Source organism: Dreissena polymorpha, chromosome 5 (genome assembly GCF_020536995.1).
Source record: "Dreissena polymorpha isolate Duluth1 chromosome 5, UMN_Dpol_1.0, whole genome shotgun sequence".
Taxonomy (NCBI): domain Eukaryota; kingdom Metazoa; phylum Mollusca; class Bivalvia; order Myida; family Dreissenidae; genus Dreissena; species Dreissena polymorpha.
In genome coordinates, this window is record NC_068359.1 from 2,404,832 (window position 1) to 2,428,214 (window position 23,383).

Consider the following 23,383-nt stretch of genomic DNA (forward strand, 5'->3'; position numbering starts at 1 on the left):
CGCGATTTGTGACATATGACTCGCTAAACAAACGACAACGTATTATATAATATATAAATAGTTCATCATCAACCCGCAGTTGAAACACCCGATATTCTAAATAAAACATCGTAATCAACACACCCACTCAAGCCACCTACAACAACTCAGAAGTAAACCGGAAAACAGACGTTGGTTACTTTATTGACCTAGTTAAGCATTCAAAACTGTAGTTCAGTTATTTACATAACTCTTCGTTTCGCTTCCAGTCTATATGTAAAATAACGGTTAAACCTTGCATGTATTTAAGTTTTAATTCAAACAAATGACTAGTATGTATTTTTAAACAAATCAGTGAACAGGCGTCCAATGTGTGCTAATCTATTGCAATTTCAGTTCCGTATCATACATTTCATTTGGGAGAGTGATTGTGTTTATTGATGTTCCAGTTTCTGCTTATGTGTTTATGTTAGAATTTTAAAGTTTAAAGTACTTGCGTTCCATTTGTTACAGTATGTTATATAAACGAACGGGTTCAAATAATAAAGTTGTTATTTGTGCTTGTTATATGTCACAATATAAAACCGCACACTTCGTGATTACACGTTTTATTTTTTAGCAAATAAAAAAATCTATTGTGATTGAATGTCAATGTCGTTTTTTATATACATGTACGTAATTTGACATTTTAATAACTAGACCGTGACGTGACTGGTTACTAACTCTAAGTTTGTGTTATAAATACATACGTACAAAAATAACTTTCATTTCAAAACTTACGTTATAACCAAATATCTATATTTGAAAAGGGTTGAATTGCGTTGAGCAATCATTATCGTACCATTCGATACGCATGTTTGTTTTGCCTACATAGTCATGAGCGGTAAAGATCTAGTGTTTGAACATAGATTTTTTCATTTATTATTCATAACAGTTACATAAAGTTTTCAATAACAAATTATGAAATAACATCGTGTCTTGTCGTTGCTTAACAACACGGGGGAGGGTTGCTCATAGCTACATACTATCCAATAACACCACCTACTATCGTGTAAATAAAGGGTACTATTTTAAGTAATAACTCTTCAAAAAGATAGGTATGTCAGGTGAATCGTATTTGCTTACTGATTCAGCTTTGGTTACTTATAAATGCGTAGCGACGTTTTTTGTTTCTATGTTCATTCATTATAATACACCAAGCTGTTTACAAGGATATTACAAAGGATTGTTGCCTTATAATGTGTTTGAATGAACCCATTTCATAATCTTACACAAATATATTAGCAAGTGACACACTTGTAACTTTTGATTTTTTTTCACTACTTGCAAATTAAGTGAATTATGAGCTTTCGAATTAATAACACAATTGAGTCCCGAATAAGGCAAAAATAGGCACGCACACAAACTAAGAAGTAACATTTGCGCAACAAATACTATTTGTATATCAATGCGCACTGTCCTTATAATGTTAACGATTAATTTTTAATACAACTGTACATAAATTACAACTAAATTATAACCCAGTTCATTTAACAATACATTTTTTAAGTTAAAGACAAAACATACATGAATCTTGTTAAAGGTACGAATTATACAAAACATTTCGAATAAACTTGGCTTAAATACCAGGAGCAAAAATAATATTCGACGGCACTTACGATATATTCTTCTGTTCCATATATTGACATAAATGTTTCGTCTTCCCCGAGCTCTCGTGCGGCTCCAAAATCGGTGAGCACGTATGTTGAACTGTGCATGGTGGAAGTGAGAACATGGTGATAATGCGGTAATAATGACGAGTTTTTACAAATTATCTATACGGTTCCCTCATTTATAATATAATGTTCTACAAGCGGTGCAGCATGGTATGGGTCGGTATGTTCTTGCCAGTCAACGACTATTGTTGGCCTGACCCATAATAAAAACATATAACTATTTGATAAAAAAGGGGGTTTTCCCTGTATACATTACGGATCATTTGGATTTATGATATTGAAGATGTGTTGTTTTCGGGACTTTAGAATAACTATGGACTAATGGCCGTTCCATTTAAACTGTTTTAGAGTGTAAATAAGATCATATGAAGTATATGAATACCGGTCTCGGTTGAAACCTACCTTCCATTACTTTCGATTCTCTTCAGAATGTTGCCCGGCTTGATGTCTCTGTGTACGATATCACGTGAGTTCAGAAACTGAAGCCCATGGGCTGAAAACGCAAAGAAAGACATACTTGTTTGAAGTGAGCACTTAATGACAAACCAAGAGCTGGAAGTATCACGTGAACGTCATTTAAAATGCTCATAAAGACATTCGGTTCTCGATTTTAAAGGGTACTATTTAAGTAATGTTTTCTTAACTCTAATGAAACTTCATTCAATTTCAAATGTAAGTTTAAGACATGCATCATTAACTTTGTTGAGTTTTTTTGCAGATCACTGAGTAGTAAAGAGCAATAAATTGTGAGGTATCATTTTACCGTATTATGATTTAAGGGAATAACCGACTAATCACCCATATAAAGGTATAAAGCTGGCATACAAAACAACAAATTGCATTGTTTTGTCGAAACAAACGATCAAATGACTAATATAACTGTTTAAACACTAGCATTCTTGTGTCACATCTGCAAAGTCGACAATGGTGTTTCATTCTCACATGTTGTTTACTGTTAGAACAAGTTTTAGCAATTACATCAAATATATATTTAATTATTTTGTAGTTTGCAAACGTACGTCATTTACAATCGTAGCATTATCCTGACATATACCCTGAACATTGAAAACATAAAAAATAGGCATATGTTCAATTAAGTAATAAAAATAACAAGTTTGTTGATAATATTTAAAAATAAAATGTAAACGCGTAGTTGTGCTCCACATAAATCTGTTGATAAGCTGTTTTATAACATCATGAATATATATAGACACGATGAACAGCTCTTCATAATAATTTATTTAATCTCATATTTATATACATTACCCATATGTTCCATTATATTACCTAAGTGGCAAGTGTGTGAATCATATTTAATAATAGATTGTAATTATGTATACGTAATTCAATAAGTTTTTGTGCACTACAAGCATTCGTTAATAACCTCTTTTATAAAATATTGTATACATATAGACACAAAACAGTTTTGCACACCAATTTATTCAATCTCATATTCATATGTAAGTAAAATTGATCATAACGTATACACCACACGTACTTATTAGTTGATCCGACTCGGCATGAACTTTAAGGCACCACTTGGCATTTATCAAGTTTAATTAGATCTGATCATAATGCAACCAATTCAACCTACATGGTTCAGGGGAAATAGATGGTCCCTTATTGGCCTCAATACGGCCAGGGCTCAGTTTGTATTTTTTACATGACAAGAAGAAGGGCTAAATGTGTAGTTGATAATTATAAACACATAACAGTAAATAAAATAAATTAACAATAATTCATAAAATAAACTGCAAAGAGGAATATACTTTCGTCTGAAAAACTTACAAATATCTCTAAGAAAGGCTAAGAAATCTTCCTCTGAGAATCCATAGTAACAGACGGGAGCCTGCAGCTGATTGTACACACTTCCGCCCGCGCAGTACTCCAGTATCACAGCCGGCTGGCCTGACTCGGCCTGAAACATAACACGCGATTAGCTTGCTTGTAATGATACTACTATGTGTATGAAGCTCTATCAACTGTATAGTTCTATCAATACGGTAATGAACAAGAATTGGCGATATTAAGTATGATTTTTTATTAATAATACATGTATGAACAATGCATGTCTATTTTACTTTCGCCGTTTAAAACCTTCAGCAACTTACATGTAACTGTTTCTTAGATCTACGTCTTGTTGTCTGTCACAACATGTTTTAACAGAAAACTAAGGGTACTGTGTGTGCAGAAGGCTTGATTTGTGCAAGTTATCTGGGTGGTCCACAGTGGGGGTCCAATTGGGGATGAGTCATATGTACATGTAATTTGATCTCGGTGTTGGGTTTTCGTCTAAGGATACATGCGACCAACCCATGTACACGCTTTTAAACCAGACTAGGAGGAAAGGGTTCTGTGTTTTTGAGGTCCATGAAATGCGAGATGAGGTTTTGGTATAGAGCTGCGTACACGCATAACGCGTGGGTTCCCCACCCTTTGTGACGTCACATGGTATGTGGTTGTACTCACCACGCGGTCCTCCTCTATGAACGCCATGACGTTCTTGTGCTGGTTCCTTCTCAGCAGCTCAATCTCCCGAAGGCGTGCGCGCCTGTTGTGCGGCGAGTCGTCAAAGTACGCCTTCACCGCCACCAGGGAACCAGTTTCCTGTGAACGCAAAACGAGTTTTTAGTTGGTCGCGTTAGCGGCAAGCTAAATTTACAGAACATATTTTGCAAATCAGTATGTGCTTAGAAGCCTTAAGTACGGTAAGAACCACAACTCACCCTGCAAGGGACGATTACTGCTGCCTGTGTGCAGCAGACGACAAATGATTCTGCTCTAGCAGTGAGTGTATATACCTTTTAGCAGTGAGTTTATAAACCAGCTTGTAAGTCGACATTGGCCAGTCTAGTGTTTATCATTGAAATGTTGTACATAATGGCTGCTTTCAGGAAAAACGGGGCTTAATGCATGTCAAATCAGATTAACCTGTGCACACTGATTAGCCTGTACAATGCGCACAAGCTAATCAAGGACAACAGCGAACAACTTCAGTGCCTTCAGCGCTTTGATTATACAAATACACACGTTCAGATATGAGTGTGGCTCATACATGATCAAAAATGTCATGTGAAATGCATGCACTTGGTTGGTATATACACCTGACAAGTAGTGACAGAGTAACTTTGACAGCACACTGAAATGCGAATATTACAACACGCCTATACCTATGAGAGTAAAGGACGCTTCTAACTGAATTTAAAGAGGGTTATAAATTAACATGTACGATAGCTAGTTGTATTTGCTCTCTCAGTAGGTCAGTAAAACGGGAAAATGTTTGTTTTTGCAAAACTATCAAGGGGCCTGGCCAAAAATATAGGAGCAAACGGTTCGTGTGCTCCTGCTAATTTATATCCCTGGCTATAGGACTCGTATACGTTATGAAATGCATTGATTGCGTGCACGCTGTATAACTATGTTTTTTTTGCTTGTATGATGTTTAGACTGTATTTTGTGGTACAACTTTGTAACAGAAACTCATTCAATATATTCAGAACAGAAATCGTACATGTAAGTAAAGTGATTGGTCAAATGCTTCTATAACGATAAATTGTCAGCCACCTTAAGTAGTATTAGGGAAAGTCGAATTTAAAATTAAGTAAAGGCATTTGTTAAGGGTGTTTAATTGATGATGGATATTTTACTTGGTTTCGAGAGATTGTGACAATTGGACACCTTATGCAACACGACCAGTGGTAGATTATACATACGAGTGTCCTTAATATCAGTAGGAAGGCCTATATCTATTTTCAACAGCTTACTTGTAGTTCCGTTTACATTTTGATTATAAATAAAACAGGTTTAACCCGCACGTTTAAACGAGTTTTAATGGTTTTCTGTGACATAATATTAAACATAAATAATCCGCAAAATTTTGATATTTTTTTTTAATGAAGCAACTGTTGAATGGAAATTAAACATCTAGATAGTATTACAAATAAAATATAATACAAAATTCGTAAATATTTTTTCTGACGCTGACTACAACGAAGTTAAATCAGCTCGAGTTCAGTAACAGGTCACTGATGAATTATGTATTCTAACTACATTAGAGATCGAGTTCGACAACCTGTCATTGACATTAGGTTAACCAAGTGTGCTGTACAGTATAGATCCGGCCACACGATCAATTGTAATCAAGTGCAACGTTATTCCGAAATTTCATTTTTGAAACATGTAGAAAAAATCAGCACTTTAACTGCTATTATACGACCAGTGTATTCTGTCATAATAATCACATATAAAGCATTACATCTATAAAGTCACAACTTAAGAGAGCAAAACTATAACTTAAATGAAAGGTATTGTTTCAAAAGTAGCTTTTCAAAATAATTGACAATGGTATCAGATCGAGTTTCAGGTTGTAGAATCGAACGTCGAAGTTTAAACTTATGAAATATTTTTCATTATAATAACAAAGTAACCATGGATATGTTAAGTCACGCGAACAAACATGAACACACTGTCTGTTCTTTTCCTGGTAAGAACCAGTCCTCGATTTCAATCTATCACAAAAACTATGACGTAATTAAATGTGATGATGTCACTCTTAATAGCAATGAAATACATAAACAATTTAACTAAGTAAAATGTGAAGTTAAATGCACACATATGCGACAAGACCTGTAAAGATCGCGCACAACACTAAAATATGTTAATTCTCTACGATAACATAGTACTTACCCTCGATCGTGCAAGAAAGACTGCTGCGGTGGCCCCTTTGCCCAGACAGTCGGCTTGATTGAAGACAAAACGACTGGTGTGCTGTAAGGGGCCAGTTTTATCATGACTGGCAATTTGCATCTGAAATAAGTCTTTTTATATATATTCAAATACGTAAATAAATATTTAAATCACTTAGTAATTATAACAGAGCTCACATAGGAGGGCAGTGCCCCAGATAATTATTTCGGTAATAGGGTTTTCACCCACTGATTTTGAAAAATAGGGTGATTTCATTCTTGGAATAGGGTGAAATGAGTTATAAGATGCATACAGTAAAACCATTGCTGCTTTACTTCTGTTGAAGCTGCACACAATTGTATTGATTCAATAAAACTGTAAACTAATATAATTAACTTTAATAAACTGATGTTTCATAACATCTTTAATCCTTGAAACCGTCAATAATATAAACTTTAAACTTAAAAAAAATCGATAACACGAATGATTCGGCACTTATTGACTCTTGCTTTCTTGGTTCGATAAAGTTAGCGATCGACACATATTTTGGCGCAACAATTGCGGACGTCTTTCTCTTAGACATTTTTATTACGCATCGTATTAGAAACTGAAAGTACAGACACTTTACAAATATTTGCACAATGAACGACGGATTAAGTCAGATTGAAAACGCATGTATGTCGTCGTAAATAATTTTGTCAGCCGCTTTATTTAACTATGAAATCTAGTCCGCAGAGCGTTTGAATAGCTTTGACTGTTTTATTGCCCCGTCATCCAGGCGCTTGCTGAATAAAAGCGTCGCCGCGTAACGAAAATAATCGCAAAAAATACCGAAAATGAGCAAAGTTTTTTCGATCAAAGCTATTGTATCGTACGCATCAAATAAGACGAATGTGCGTAAAAGGCAAATCGGGTGCGTTTTCAATACGCATGATATTGTATTTCTTTGCGTTTTTAAACATTTTAATAGGGTGAAAGACGCAGATACGCAGCTTATCTGGGGCACTGGGAGGGGAGATGGTGGAATATAATATGTAGAGTCTACAAGATAGCTCTATGAGGGAACAGCAGATGCCAGGAGAGAATGAGCTGAAAACGCGTGCAAAAAAATACCAATCACAACTGAATCGTAATGAAAGCCTGACATTCTATAAAGGAATCTATTACTGGGAAACAGTAATAAAACAAGCGTTTTAACAACAATTTCTACGAAGCGTGCTGTTTGTATTTTTACACATTATCGATCTAAATCGAAAACGAATAGCAGTGTTTTTTAATTCACTATTTACTCAGTTACGAACAGATTATTCATGGTTGTTTATTTTCATAATCAAATTACCATTTAAACTAACACAGTTTTAAAAGAGTTTCAATTACTAAAAGGTTGATGTTGAAGTTGCCAGGCTATGTGTGTCAATTACATATTTGGTTTAATTCAGTGTTTTTTATGGCAATTTCGGGGCCGATATTCGGCCCCATTCCCCTCAAAAAAGAGTTTATATTTGTCCCCAATTTTGTAGAAAAAATCTCCAAAAGTAAAAAAAATTATTATTTTTTTTGTAGAAACAACTGTTCAAATGATAAATATATCTCAAATTTATTTAAAATAAAAAACAACTAACAAAGTTTATAACTATAATTAATATGAGATATTTTTTTTATTATAAAGAGTTATATTAAATTAGTTTTTCCCAAATCAGTGTACTTTTCACATGAATTGCATTTTTCCCCAAAATGGTCAAAAAAGGCCCGATGTATCTATATTGTGTCAATATTTGTTGATACAAACATTCCAATTTGGTCCATTTCATTGATAAAAAATGCTCAAATTTGCCATTTTATTTATTTAAAAAATCCCAATTAGACTCAAATTGGTTTGGAAAAATGAGACTGTGCAGGACGGCTGAACTGTCTGAAAATAATGTTGAAAAAATCATTGATATATATTTAAGAAAAAGGACAATGACATTCAACTGTGAATATTACATTCATACAAACATGTTTATTCATATAATAAATATCATTACATATAAAAGAGTGAATTTTTCAGTTTCCCCTTTTCCTAAAAAACGACGCATTTTTCCCCTTTGGACGGGCCCCGCCACCATTCCCCTACAGGTGAAAAAAAACACTGTAATTATTAAATTTATTTCTTCCAAAGTGGTTTTCACAACACTGAAATAAAGCATCAAACTAAGAACAACATTAACAATATAACCCGAGGCAACCAATATAACATGTTTCATTATTAATGATAATATCAAACATGTTTCGGTATATCCCCACCAGCGTACCAGTCCACGAGTCACATTTCTATTGGTAATTGTAAGTTAGTTTAGGGAATACGATCAAATGTAGAAAATTATTAATCAAAGGATCAATCTGGAAAAAAGATTATGGTCGGCACCACCGATAGGGTTGGCAGATTTTGTGGAAACAAACAACCTTTTATATCTATTTATATAGTGCAACGAATGAACAGATGAAGAGTAAATTGTATATAGTGCTAGGGTTACCCGCCCATGAGTCGGACGGGTTTACGGTACAAAACTATAATTACAAATTATGTGACAAAAGCCGGGACTAAGCTTGTTCAGGCGCAAGGTATCATATATTATTAATCTTTTTTCCCCAAATAATTATATGGCTCCCAGCTAACTTCTCATGGAAAAACAGTTGATTAACATTTACCACTGAATGAGCCCATGGGTCGGATACATTCTAACGCGGACACATACTTTACTTTACTTAGCATTTATTGGATAATCAATTCTCTATATTTATAAAAAAAATCAAATATTGACAGTTACATTCCGTTTTTGAATTTACAAGTTTATTATTTTGTCAACATATTAATGGAAATATATTAGATACAGGATATTTGTTGGATTCGGTGGATTATCGATTTTAATTCACGAGTGATCATATAAAATTATTTTCTATGACACGAGTGAATTAAAATCGATATTCCACCGAATCTAACAAATTTTCTTTTTATTTTATGCTTTTTTGCACAGTTTATATTCATTGTTAAAGTGTTTAACTAAAGAATTTCGCTGGGTTAATGACGTCATTTCGTCAAAAAAATGGCGTCATTTCACAGTAAACAGTGAAAATTATCGATAATTTTCACATTTTGAAACAGTGAAATTACCAGTTTTAATTCACTGATATTTCTCTATAAACCACCGGAAAGCATAACATAAAAAAGAGGTCAAATGAAATAGACACTATAATATTTGATAACATTGTATTTCGAAATTTTATGTATAAAGGGTAAAGTGTAGGTAATAACGTCTCAAATCATGCCAAACAAAACTTATCTTCGCAAACTACAAAGATAAAAATGTCCGACTCGACTCAAGGGCATGCTCGACTCAAGGGCGAGTTACCATGTGTAGATATACAACTAATTCATGAAAGAACAATATAAGAGTACACAACGAAACGGTCATATTCGACTATAATAATTATCAATAGTATAGACTTAGTCTAATGTAAACTAATAAACTTGCCAGATTTTTAAAGCTATAAAGGCTCTATCTCTTCTCTTTTATACGTTTTGTGATCGTGTAGGTGGAAATGTAGAGTATAATTTACAAAAGACAATTAAATCTCATGTTATTATACCTTTATTTTTAGCATTTATATGGTAAAGAAGGATATACACTATACCTACTTGTATCTAACATACAATATTCCACACATCTATAACATCCTATACAACATCTTTATCTTAGCTCACATAAACGTGAACTAAACTTTACTATACATGATTTTCATGGTTTTCCCAAATGTACCAAAATAGCTACAATTATATGGCGTACCATTTGGGTCGAAAGTCTACAAGACCTGCAAAGTAAAAAGAGAAATGTACTTCGACGTACAATATGTACGTCGATGAACAAACTTGTACGTCGGAGTACAAATATGAAATAGACTTCGAAGTATATATTTGTACGTCGAAGTACAATTTGTACTTCGACGTACACATTTTCTGAACAGCCAATTAAAACACTCGTCTCTAGAGCCGCTTTTCCTTCTGTTTTATTCATAATAAATGTTTAAAATCTCTTTTAATTGAGGACAAAATGAAAAAAAAATCAAAATTGAAAGAAAAGAAAGTTTCAAGTATTTAACGCATTGAAATAGATTATATACCAATTTGAAGAAGATTCAGGGTTACCTTTTTAAAATTAAAATTATCAAGCATATTGTGAGTATTTATTTATCAAGCATATTGTGAGTATTTATTGACCATGCGTGGCGGAGTATCACGGTCCAGCGCATATCTGTGTAGGAAATTCTCAACGGTTACCAGTTACCAAACGATTACGGAATTAAAAATGTATAATAACCTCCCTGATTGGTCGTATTTTGTGATAACCATTACTTGCATAAGTCAGTGGTTAATTCCGACACGCCAGGTCAATACATACGCACAATATCGATGAGTTAGCGGTCGATAGTCGCATTATTTGGTATAAATAATAATAATAATGTTCAATAAATACGCACTGTATCTATGAGTTAGCGGTCAATAGTCGCATAATGTGGTATAAATAATAACAACAATAATAATAATGTCAAATACCTCTGAAAGTAACAGATGTAAGGCGTCTTCTGATTGGCTAACACGCAAGGGTCGGTAAAAACTGTACGTCGTTGTACAATTTTTTAAGTCGAAGTACATTTCTCTTTTTACCTACTAGGTTTTGTTGACTTTCGATCCAATGGTACGCCATACAATTATAATTGTGTAGCTATATTGATCGTAAACCCGCATGCACATGAATATTGTTAGTTGATCGCTATCTCACAATTCAGTTAACTAGGCCTATTAGTTATCAATAGTATAGACTTTGTCTTATGTAAACAAATAAACTTGCCAGATTTCTAAAACTATAATTAAACTAAAAAGTTATATATCTTCTCTTTAGGTTTTATGATCATGTAAGTAGAAATGTAGAGTATGATTTACAAATTATGGTCTAATTAGGCCTATACAAAAAGGGTTAAGTTTAAACTGTTACATATGTTTAACTTTTGCTATTAGATACGATACTTTCAACCTTATCATGCATTCAGATAGGGAAAGAAGTTCTTTAAGTGAGAATTAATAGATTGTGTAACTTTGACCTTTTTTTAAAGATTTTTTTTTAACAAGCGTTTACAAAACACTTAATGAAAAAATCGTAGAAAAAATATAGACATCGTTCATGGCGATAATTCATGTTTCCCAATACAAACAAAGAAAACTTTAGCTGAACTATCAGCACAAATAGTGTACATGTATTATAGCGACATAAAAATAAACTTAATCGCTTTCTCAATATGTAAGAGAAATGTCAAATTATACAAAAGTATATTAAGACAGTATAGCAAATCATCGTCAGCATCATCATCATCTGCCGCAGAACATCACCATCATCATCAACAATAGCACCGACAACAAAAACACCACGCATCGTCATCATTATCATCATTGACAACAATAATATCAACGCTATATATTATCTCCATCGTCTTCGTAATCAAGATTGTATCGTCATAATCATATTATATTATCATCATTTATTTTATGCTTTTCGGTGGTTTATAGAGAAATATCAGTGAATCAAAACGATAATTTTCACTGTTTTACCGGAACTATTTTTTTTACCCCATTGTGACCCCCGCTCATTCTACCAAGAGCGAGTACTCTTCAATGAAAATTTATATCAACATACGGAGTATTTTCCCTTGAAAATACATAATATTATGTTTCAAAGCAATAATTCGGTGCCAAACATGAGTTTTCCTGATATGTCCATGATCTGAGAGAGTATTTATTCACCGATGAAATATTAACAATCTGGTGATAAGAAAAAATATATCGGATTATCTTGATATTAATTATGACAGTGATGCTGATGATTATTCTGATCATATATGATACGACAATAGTGAATTTGATAATGATGACAATACAAATTATTGTGATTTTGATGATAATAATGATATCGAACTATGCCAACGACGATGATGTTTATACCAGTAAAACACGTGAAATCTGTGTAAAGTGTGCTTTACGTTTTAAATATAATAATTTGCTTTCGTGACCTTTATACATTATTTCGGGGATTTATCATCAAGGGTTGAAAAGCTTTTAAAGCTTTATGTTTCACCAACTTAAATACACGCATATCTCTAGACCCGACGAGATACGATTTACGCGTGAAATCTGCAGGATCTACTAAGAAATATGTTACTTTATACTCACATCCTGACTTTAAGGGATACCAATCCAGATTTTGGTTTAAGTACTAAAGTTTTATGATTCTGTGTTATGACAATACCTTTCAAAACACATATGAGGTTATTAATTTATTCATGAGAAGGAACAATAATGTTAACATAAAAAACACAAGAAGCATATTCTTGACTATTAAACATGTCTATTTTAATCTATTTCATACTGTTTTTTTTATTAATTATCGAGCAAATACCTGGTAATGTTTATTTTTTTATAATTCATTTAAAGTTTTCCTATTCTAACAATAGAGCGAGACAATCGGTATAAACAGCATGTAGTGGCAAGCGGAGTTATCCCCTTGAAATATTGTATTCAACACGAGAACAAGGTGTGCAAATCGGAACTCTCGAAACAATCTTAAAATTAAAGCCCCAGGCCCGTATCATTGCCGGATCAACACGGATCATATCCAGCACGATCCGGAATGTTAACCGTACAGCTACCGTGAAGCTCCGTGTCGATCCCTGTAGGTCCTGGAATGTCATTAAGGCTGAAGGCGAAAAACCCGGCAGTTTTAGGAAGTTGAAAATTTCCGGGTTGTTCCGTGACTTTCCGTGAATATGACAGCATCCGGGATGGTCCGTGTAGCGACCATAGACAGACGAATTCATGCATCGGTTGTGCATGTGCGTTCTAGACAGTCCAGGATAATGGCGGCATTTATACGGTTTTTCCGGATCCTTTGCGGCGGTTACACTGAACACGCCAGTACAGTTTGATTGTATCGCTACAATCACGGATCAGCAAGGATCTTCTAAGGAAAAAGACGGTGCAAACACGGAAAAACACGTTGGAAATACGTCGGATATACGGACTATCACGTAAAAAATCCCAATAACTCGGACGATGACGGGTAGACAGGGTGCTAGCATGGCCCTTTACGATGAAAACATTGCCCTTGACGATGGTGGTTGTTCATATAAATCCGTATAAATTAAAAATCGACGAATTTTTATCTGTGTTACCGACGGTGCAATATGTTGGCGATGCGATGACGGCCGAGGACAAGCTGATGCTGATGAGATGTCAGCTTTAACTGTAAAAAGCTCAGGTTGCAAACAACATCCCGATAGCTTAAGCGAATAAATGACAGGAATAGAGAAGTCGTGAAAAAGATTGTTTCAAAGTGGCCGCTAAAAGATTGTGTGTACACCAGTGAATAGAATGAAAATGAGAACCATCTGGATCGGAAAATTGCTCGCCTGAAGAGCAGACCTTCATCAATACGCCAGGCTAATCGATTAACTGAAAAAAGAAGACACCACAAAGGCTTCTCTAATTTCCTGCGCATGTGTTATAATATACCGGTATACCAAAATATTCAACTAGCATTGGGCATATACTGAAGCCGAAGAAGTCAAACTGTAGCCTGTGACAGCTGGCATTAAGCCCGCAATAACAATGCGTTAACTTGAAAAACTGGACAGCTACCACTTTCTGGAGTAAGGCTTCTGAGTCGTACACGACACCATCTCCAAGATCATCCTTTAGGTCTGCAATGCGATACTTGTAGAATTTGCTTAGGAACTAATCTGCTGTCCTTAATCGACAGATGAACAGAGGAACATCGCCAAGAAATTCGGCATGAGATGTCAGCTACGCAACTGTGTGCGTGTCTTGGATAGGAAGCACATCACCATGCAGTGTTTCGGCGCGGTGATTTCGTGTACGACAACTAAAAGTGGTATTATTCCTACAGTCTCTCGGTCTAAGTCGACTACACGTTTTGTTGGGAGGACGACGGCAGCAATGGATCACCCGCTGATGCTAAAGTGGTCAACAGCAGTGAGCTGACGCAAACCATCCACAATTAGGTATCGGGCCTACCTGATCTGAACATTAACCGAACAACGACAAACCAATACCGTTATAGATTGCTGCGGATGTCGAATTCTACTTGAAACATTGGCTCATGAAACATTTCTTTAAGAAACACATGTATTATAACTAGGGACTTTCAAACTACCGACTATTCAGGGGGAAACGGACTTTAGAAAACGCGTTTTGGATTCTTGTTCATCGCTTCCGACACCTTACAATATTGCAGTCTCCAGGAAAAGTGACGTCATTTGTGCTGTCATGCATCTGCTTACACAATATTGTGAGGCTGCGAAATGGAACTGAGCTCCTCGACCATCACCCTGATGCTCTCGTTCCAGGTAGTCAACATAGGGCCAGACTACCGATTTAGCACTTCTGCCTTTGAATTCTAGAGGTCTGTCTTCATTGCCGCGTTTTTCTACTACTTCATGTTCCTTGTGTTCTCTTTCAGCCGATCGACAATGTCGTCTTCTAGTTTCTATGAAAAGACGAAGGACGTCTTTTTTTTCGTTTCAGCGTCAGTTTATGTGGTTGATGCTGATGCTTGTAGATCTACATGTACATGTGATGGTATTCCAGTTCTGGAATTTGTTTCGTGTTTTGCTGTTGTTCCTCATCGGTATTCTGCTAGTGATTTTTCGGAACCTGGAACGCACACGTTGACAGAACGTTTTTCCACCATCTTGACGTTTTAGCTATTTGCACGAAATACTTGATTACACATTCGAGATCCGCTTGAAGAATGATGAAACACCGAAAATGAAGCTGTTGTTGTACAAGTGGTTGTCGGTCCAGGGAAGATCGTGTTTGGCCAATGTCGCTGCCGTGTTTGTCCATGTCGCTAATGTGTTGGTTTCGGTCGGTCCGTGTAGAAGCCGTGTTCATTCGGGGCTATCCGTGTCTCTGCTCAATCTGGTCCGTAAAAGTACGTAGTCTACCGGGACTGTGTTAGAGGGCGACGTGTTTATTGCGTGTTGCTTTCAAGTTGAAAGTGTTGGTCCATGTGGATGCCTTGTTGTCATCTGGAGGGGGGGGGGGGTCTTTGGTCTCTAAAAATCCCCAAAGTCAACGGATCTTAATCTACCAAAATACTTCAAAAATCAATAAATCTATATCAACATGATCTTATTCAGCTTGGCCACAAAACTTAACGACTATAACTGAATGACGTTAAACTTGATGACGTTTAATAATCGTTTAATTATGATTGCTCACATTTGTTTAACATCTTTATACAGTTAAAACTGACCTTACGGCCATCTGAAAATAACAGTCACCTGCAGACAACGGTCAGTCTGGATTCCCCCCAACGAAAATCACTATATATTACATTTGAGAATAACGGTCACCTGTCCATAACGGCCGACGGCAAATAAATTTCACTCCGAAATTCATGTTTGAACTGAAAACAACTGTCACGCGTCAGTCGTCTCGAGTCGCAAATTCAAAATTAAAAACACAGCACATCATTTGTCCGTCTATTTTGCGGGTACAGCGTCTGATAGCGGTAATTGCCTTTGATATTATAAAAGCGGCACGTTGCGAGTAAACAACAAGAGGGTGTTGAGAAGGTTTGTTTTCCGGGGATAATTATGTGGGGGTATCTTCAAAAGAAAATATGTCAAAGTTTGTGACACGTTTAAAGTAATGATCGCTAATTAAATGACCGCTAATTAGTACATTGTACTTGCAACCTTGAGTATGGATTTGAAAATAACAATTTTGGATCATTCTTTAAAAGAGCTTTCAAGCGTACATAACACTTATAAGAGCATTCGGAATAATATATGGAATAACAATGAGTGATTCTTTGCGCACCGGGTCAAGTGTTGTAGTATTCAAAAGAAGATTAGTGAGTTTTTAGCGTGGAATGAATTGTTTTGATTGTTGCAAGTGAGAATGGTTGTGTGTGTTTTGAAGTTATTTGCGTTATAAGTTATCTTTATTGTGTATGATATACTATGTTTTTTTTATAAAGAATGAATGTTTGTATATTGCATGAGGTTATTGAATAAAAAATAATGCTGTTTGTCTGATATTTGCCTACGAATAAATTTTAACAAAATGTTTGCGTCTTTTTCTTTGAATGACAACGGTACAGTTATACCGTACTATCGGTTTATGACAGCGAATCTGCTGTGTAGACTTGTTCGGACGTGACATTGACGTGAAAAGCTTTATTTACTGAATGAACGAGATGCATGTGTAAACAATTATACTAGAGTTGATAAAGTCATTGATTTAGTTTAACAATATGAAATTAAATCAATCTATAAGATAGTATTCTGTATTATTTAATGTAAATTAATTATGTTATTATGCTTAGTTATCGGCAATGAGTCTTTGTTTTACACTGTATGCAAACGAATGGGTGGGGCTACGACATTGAATTACTACCAACTTACCTATCCATCTTAAAATCGTGATCCGAAAACAACGGTCACTTGTAGACAACGGTAACTTTGGTAATTTCCTCTGACTGACCGCGATCAGGTTTGACTGTACATTATGCGAGTCAAACATGACATGTTTAACTCCAAATGAGAGACTCGTGATAAAATTAAACTGCATGCATAATCATCCATTTTACTGTCTCAATTTTTAGGACGTTACTTCTGTCAGTTCCCAGCATGAAAGCACAGTCCACCTCGTGCATAAAAATTTCAGGCCTGAATTTGTTCGCAAGTTCGAGTGATTTCCATGACAACAAATTAAAGCACCTCACCGCAAGCCCCAATCTTGTGTAAAAGAAGCCTGATTGAGCCAGTCTCAGTCCACTCATATTCGCGTGCAGGGATTTTTTTTGTTACGTATATCAAGTTCAAAGCGTATATCCCGCGAAAACTCTTCTCGAGACATAATAGGTATTAACATATTAAATTCGATCATCATCGTTGTCAGCCTTTTTCTCCACCTCCAACTCCCCCTTCCCTTCTACTCCTCAAAATCATCATCCTCATCATCAGCATCAGCATAATAATAATAATAATAATAAAAATAATAATAATAATAATAATAATAATAATAATAAAAAAATAAATAATAATAATAATCATCATCATCATCATCATCATCATCATCATCATCATCATCATCATCATCAAAATCACCATGCCATTTTTGTTAATTAAGTATTTCCACATTTTTTAGATGTCTTAGAAATTCGTTTTGTTATGTTCCAAATAAGAATTGCAATAGGTTATCTATTTAAATCTATCTAAAAACATGGTGCAAACTAGCAAACTATTTTGTCTTATTAAAAATGTGAATGGTTTACTAGTTTGATAACAAAATGATTTTAACAAAATGTGCCACTTTGATTTATTAAGTGATCTACACATGACCAATGAACATCTTGTTCTAATTCATCCATTGACTTGAAATAAATTATGCAGTTTTTAACAGTATTCCTCCAAAACACTGACACATATTCAAACATTTGCAAGATATAATATCATATGCTCACAATTTAGCGTATGTTTTCTTCGCACATAAAATTTATATTCCTCTTCTGAGAGTATGCGCCATTTTCACTCTTCTTTCTTATACTTCGCTTGACGCAGCAGCGGTATTGCATGTGAGGACTAACTATTCACATAGTTTTTCACGTTTTATATGCTTTGTCATCATATAAAGTAAAGCGAAATACGAAGTTATTTATGGATTTTCATCATATGACATGATAACAAGAGAATTTTTTTCCGAGAACTATTGGAAATGTCATTAAATGTTAAAGCATGGGATTCCAATGAAATAAAGATGCAAACGGTGTTAATAATTGCACATAAGTCTTAAATTTACATTTTGTAAAATAAATAAAAATGAAATTATCAGAACAAAAAAGTTACGGACTGATTGTCTGAACGACTCTTAAAGAAGTTTATCGTTGTCCCCGAACCCCGTTACCGATACTAGGTTTTGCTTTGCATGTGACCAACCTAACAACCAGTCCTTCCGAACCTTGAACTTGTGTTCTGTGCAGGTATCAAATAGGATTTAAAACAATCGGACAGATCGACCTGCCATCAAAACGATCATCGACAGTAAACATTTAATTGTCTAATAGCCATAACCAAAATTTTCATTTTGTGTCCATTGACTAAGAGTCCCTCATTTGTCATGCAGACACAATTTGGTAAAAAAAGAAGAAACAACTTGGCGACGGACAGACGCATGCACCGACCTTGGAAAAGCAAAATACCTTCACGTCTTCGTACAATGCATTATCAGAGTATCTTAATCTTATATTCATTGAAACATGACATCTTTATCAAATGGTATCTTCTAGCAGCTATTGTAGAAAATTGGTCATGAACAATGCCAATTAAATGTTTTATATATGTGTTGTTTTTGTAGATTAAAAAAACACACACACCCAAACAATATAATATGTCAAAATAAAATATTCCACCCACAAGACAATATTTCAGTATTACACGAAAGTTCATACATCATCATAATATGGTCGATTGATGTTTGAAACAGACCAAAAGAACTAAAGATAGCTTCTGCATAACTCGAAATATACATATATTAGTTCCCGATCTTGATTTTGCTGGAACGAATAACATACTTGTTTTATTTATGTCTACGGTCAGAATGCATTGAAAGATAAGCTCGTTAGCAATATTATAATACATGGGAATGGCTAGACGAAAATGCTTCTAATTTAAGCAATTGTGATGATGTAGTCCGTACCTTCTAAAAAAGAAATCATGTTTGGATATATATGTGTTGTTTTGCAATGAATGTGTATACAATATATTTAGAAAAGAGTCGCCCAAATTTTAAAATAATGTGATTGAGTTTGCAGAGCCGTCCGGTAATTCGTTTCAGATCTCGGAAAATTATGATCCGAGTTTAACGAAACTAACGCCTATAGGGTGAACATGCGCCTTAGGTTAGGTCGTTCCATTCATATTACATCAATAAGAACAACACAATTTATTAATAAAAGCTGTTTAGATTCGTTTGTACATGGATGAAAATATATAAATACTAATAATTACAGTAGTAGAACAACCACACTGTTAAAATGGTCTACATTAAGTAAATCAATTCTGTCTTATAATATCAAATTAATTATTGTATACTGCTGGAGTGTTTGAAGTTGAGCGTTGGCATTAAAATGTACGTATTTGTAAAAAAAGAACGTAAGCGCAAAAGAAAACCTTTTTTTATTATTGATCTGACCTTGAACATTTGGTTTAGAAACTTGCTTAGTTTGACACCAGTTCGACGATATGGAGAACGGCGCTGACGAAGGACACACATAACAAGGTTTGCATATAAGCAAATATTTCATTAAAGGGACATTTTCACATATTTTTTTAAAGTTTGTCATTGCATGCTAAAAATTGATAAATTTAAACATCATAACTGAAAAGCTCCCATATAAACAATATTTAATTTAAGGAAAAAAACAACATGGTACGTCCAATTTTGGCTGAAACCAGTCCAACCTGATCTCAAACCACCGACCCATGTAACTCTCTTAATCACTCGGGTATCTAGGCATTACGTCGTGACACGTTTTTTTATACTTTATATAAGAAATCCACGTATTGTGACAACCTATAACGAAAAGAACAGAAACACTTCATATGTGAGAGGTCCAAGGTTCGAGAACCCAGTAGAATCAAATTATTATCCCCACGCTTTCTGAAAAGCTTGGGGATATTGTGGTTATCTCCGCCGTCTGTCCGTCCGTCCTGGCCACTATTATCTCCTACACTATTAGCACAAGAACCTTGAAACGTACACACATGGTAGCTATGAGCATATGTGCGACGGTGCACTATTCGGAATTTTGATCTGACCCCTGGGTCAAAAGTTATGGGGGTTGGGGTGGGGCCGTGTCAGAGATTTTCCTGCGACTGCGATTCGAAAAATGCTCAAAACTACTGTGTCCCTTCAGATATTGCTTTCATATTTGGTATGTATGTGTATGTAGACAACACCATTCCATGCGCACAAAAATTTTGACCCTTCTGACCTTGACCTTGAACTCAGGGTCAGTTTTCAGGTTTCGAAATCTGCGACCGCGATTCGAAAAAGGCACATAACTGCTGTGTCCCTTCAGATATTGCTTTCATATTTGGTATTCATGTATATCTGGACAACACTCTATGGGCATACACTTTTTTACCTCTGTGACCTTGACCTTGAACTTGGGGCCAGTTTTCAGGTTTTGAAATCTGCGACCGCGATTCGAAAAAGACTCATTACTTCTGTGTCCTTTCAGATATTGATGTCATATTTGGTATGCATGTGTATCTGGACAACACCTTTCCATGCGCATAAAATGTTTGACCCCAGTGACCTTGACCTTGAACTTGAGGTCAGCATTCAGGTTTCGAAATCTGCGACTGCGATTCAAAGAGGGCTCATACCTGCTGTGTCCCTTCAGATATTGCTTTCATATTTGGTACGCATGTGTATCTGGACAAGACCTGTCCATGCGCATGAAATTTTTTACCACTGTGACCTTGACCTTGAACTTAGGTTCCGCGTTTAGATTTCGAAGCCATATAGAGTTACACAGTAGTGGCGCATAAATGTATTTAGTAGTAAATTGTTTGTGTTAACTCATCTGTGAAATGGTTTAGCTCATCCTTCTAATGTTTATACACGGGATTATAAAATATTGGCGCAAAGGGACACCTGTATATGAGAGAAGAGATAGAGTGCAGTCAAGCACAAAAAGCATGAGAAACTCATGGAATAGAGCCTCTATAAAAGGGCTGAAACTTTCAATTTGTTAAATTACACTTTTAGACTCATTACTGAAAATCTGTCAAAATGTTCAAGTGGAAAAAATGTGAGAAGCAATTTAAAGCAAGATGGACTTTGAACAGGCACATCAAAGACAGACATGAAATTCAACATTTTCATTGTTGTGTACAAGATTGCGATAGAAAATTTCTGAGACGATACTATTTAGTCAACCATTTAACCTCAAAACATAACTTCCAAAACAGAAGCAAGAAGATTGGCTATAAGAGAGCATATTCAGCCATCTCATAAGTCATTCCAATGAGGATGACATGTACATAATGGACGTCAGCGAAGTTGATTCAGTATTAGATTTGTTAGGAGAGCAGGATGAGGAGGAGAAATTAGGGTATAGATTTTCACTAATTTTTTAGGTTATTTTACATTAACTTTTTCATTTCTACACCGAATTACTTCGAATTTATACTGAACATTTCTTATGACAATACGGTCAATCTCAACTATACATGGCCCCATTACCAACCCTGGCGCGTCCCTGGGTCAAACATGCGGCGTGGGGATACGCGTCGGACTCTGTCGCGCCATTTCTAGTTTTATTTGTGTTCACTTTTTGTTTTGATGTAGACATTTTAGTCTAAGTAAATATGCTGTTTTATTGTAACAATTTTTTGTTTGTATTATGCCTATGAAATACATGTGTGAGAGGGTGGGGGGTTCGTAAAAACATTTAAACTTTTACAGTGTGTTCATATCAATGAGTACTCAACCCCTATCGTAAATGAGCAACGTAAGAATAAGTTCAGAATCATCTCCCCTTGAAGTTGAGAAAAATATGAAATTACGCTTACAAGATGAAGCAGATTTTTTAAAACCTACACAGTTCTGTTCCATTAATGAAAACTGCACACGGATGACAGTAAAAAAAGGAAATCAATGTAAATAAAATGAGCTATGAAATATTTGGGGGTTACAACACAAAATCATAGATAATGGTTATTTGGGAGTTATAATACAGCATCATAGATAATGGTTATTTGGGGGTTATAACACAAAATCATAGATAATGGTTATATCAGTATCTTTTTTTATTTTGTTTAAAATAATCGGCAAATATATTAATATTTACAGTAGAAAAAAAACGGTCCATAGTAACTTCATTAAGTGCCTTTAACACTGAAATTCCCGACGCCCTTGGATGCTTTGCATCAATACTTATCTTGTCACTTACTGTTTCGCGGGCTGACACAGGTGTTAAGAATGCACGATCATCTAAAAGGGGGTCATGCGTATACGGAAGCTGACTGTGTTTAAGTGAGGTAAGTTGGAACTGACTTACAAATGGCGTCGTGTTGATGATTTAAGCTTAAGAGTTACTTGTATTTTCCCTCGGTTATCCACTTTATATTTGTATTTCTTTTAAATTAATGGTCCATAAAGTGTCTTACCGGTTGAAAATACACGACTCTCCTTCTCATTGGCTAAATTACGCAAATGACGTCATTGTGTAAGTTTGTTCCAAATAACATTAAACTCAGTCAGCTACCGTATACGCATGCCCCCTTATCTAATATGTGGTTCCCATGCAGCACATGTTCCGACAAAAAATGGTTGACATAAGACAATAGCAAATATTATTCCAATCATTGAAACCGTATGCCTGCATGGGGATTATAAATATCATTTGCATTAATTACATTACAGTTTATTCATCCATGGAAAGTGTAACTAATGTCTATATAAACTGAATATATACTCACATATTTGCTCGTAAAATTTCTAGTAAAAAGCAAAGAATCGCGTGTTCGCGTTAAATAATTGGCTAATTGTATAATGGTTCATCTTTTAAAATACCCACACTATGTCGGATTAATAGATACATTAAAAGTATTCGGCGTATACACGTGCTTGCACCATGACCAATGACCGTCCAGCAAGAGAAGTCTAGTAAGATGTCTATATTAATTTACGTTACGCTTCAGTCTGGCAAAACCAGCAAGATACTTTTATGCAAATAATGTATTTACGGTTGCATAACGGGGACATTGGAAATATTTTATCAAACGGTCTCTATGACGTGCGCACGCGATAGCTATGACTTGCGCACGCGATAGGTATGACGTACGAACGCGATAGCTATGACGTGCGAACGCGA

General features: G+C 35.2%; 1 protein-coding gene across 3 annotated transcripts in view; it reads right to left on the reverse strand.

Annotated features, from left to right (window-relative positions):
- LOC127832264 (inhibitor of nuclear factor kappa-B kinase subunit epsilon-like) overlaps positions 1-23,383 on the reverse strand; it is an 89,430-nt gene that overhangs the window by 39,625 nt on the left and 26,422 nt on the right. Inside the window, exons 1-6 of one of the 3 annotated variants that reach the window (XM_052357637.1) lie at positions 10,060-10,162; positions 6,381-6,500; positions 4,164-4,301; positions 3,483-3,612; positions 2,097-2,187; positions 1,638-1,728 (exon numbers count right to left, since the gene is read on the reverse strand). In XM_052357637.1, the coding sequence (XP_052213597.1) occupies positions 1,638-1,728; positions 2,097-2,187; positions 3,483-3,612; positions 4,164-4,301; positions 6,381-6,500 (570 nt within the window). In that variant the 5' untranslated portion in view covers positions 10,060-10,162. Of the gene's footprint in view, positions 1-1,637; positions 1,729-2,096; positions 2,188-3,482; positions 3,613-4,163; positions 4,302-6,380; positions 6,501-10,055; positions 10,163-23,383 lie in introns of those variants that run through there. The other 2 variants (XM_052357638.1, XM_052357639.1) reach the window with 2 other exon arrangements.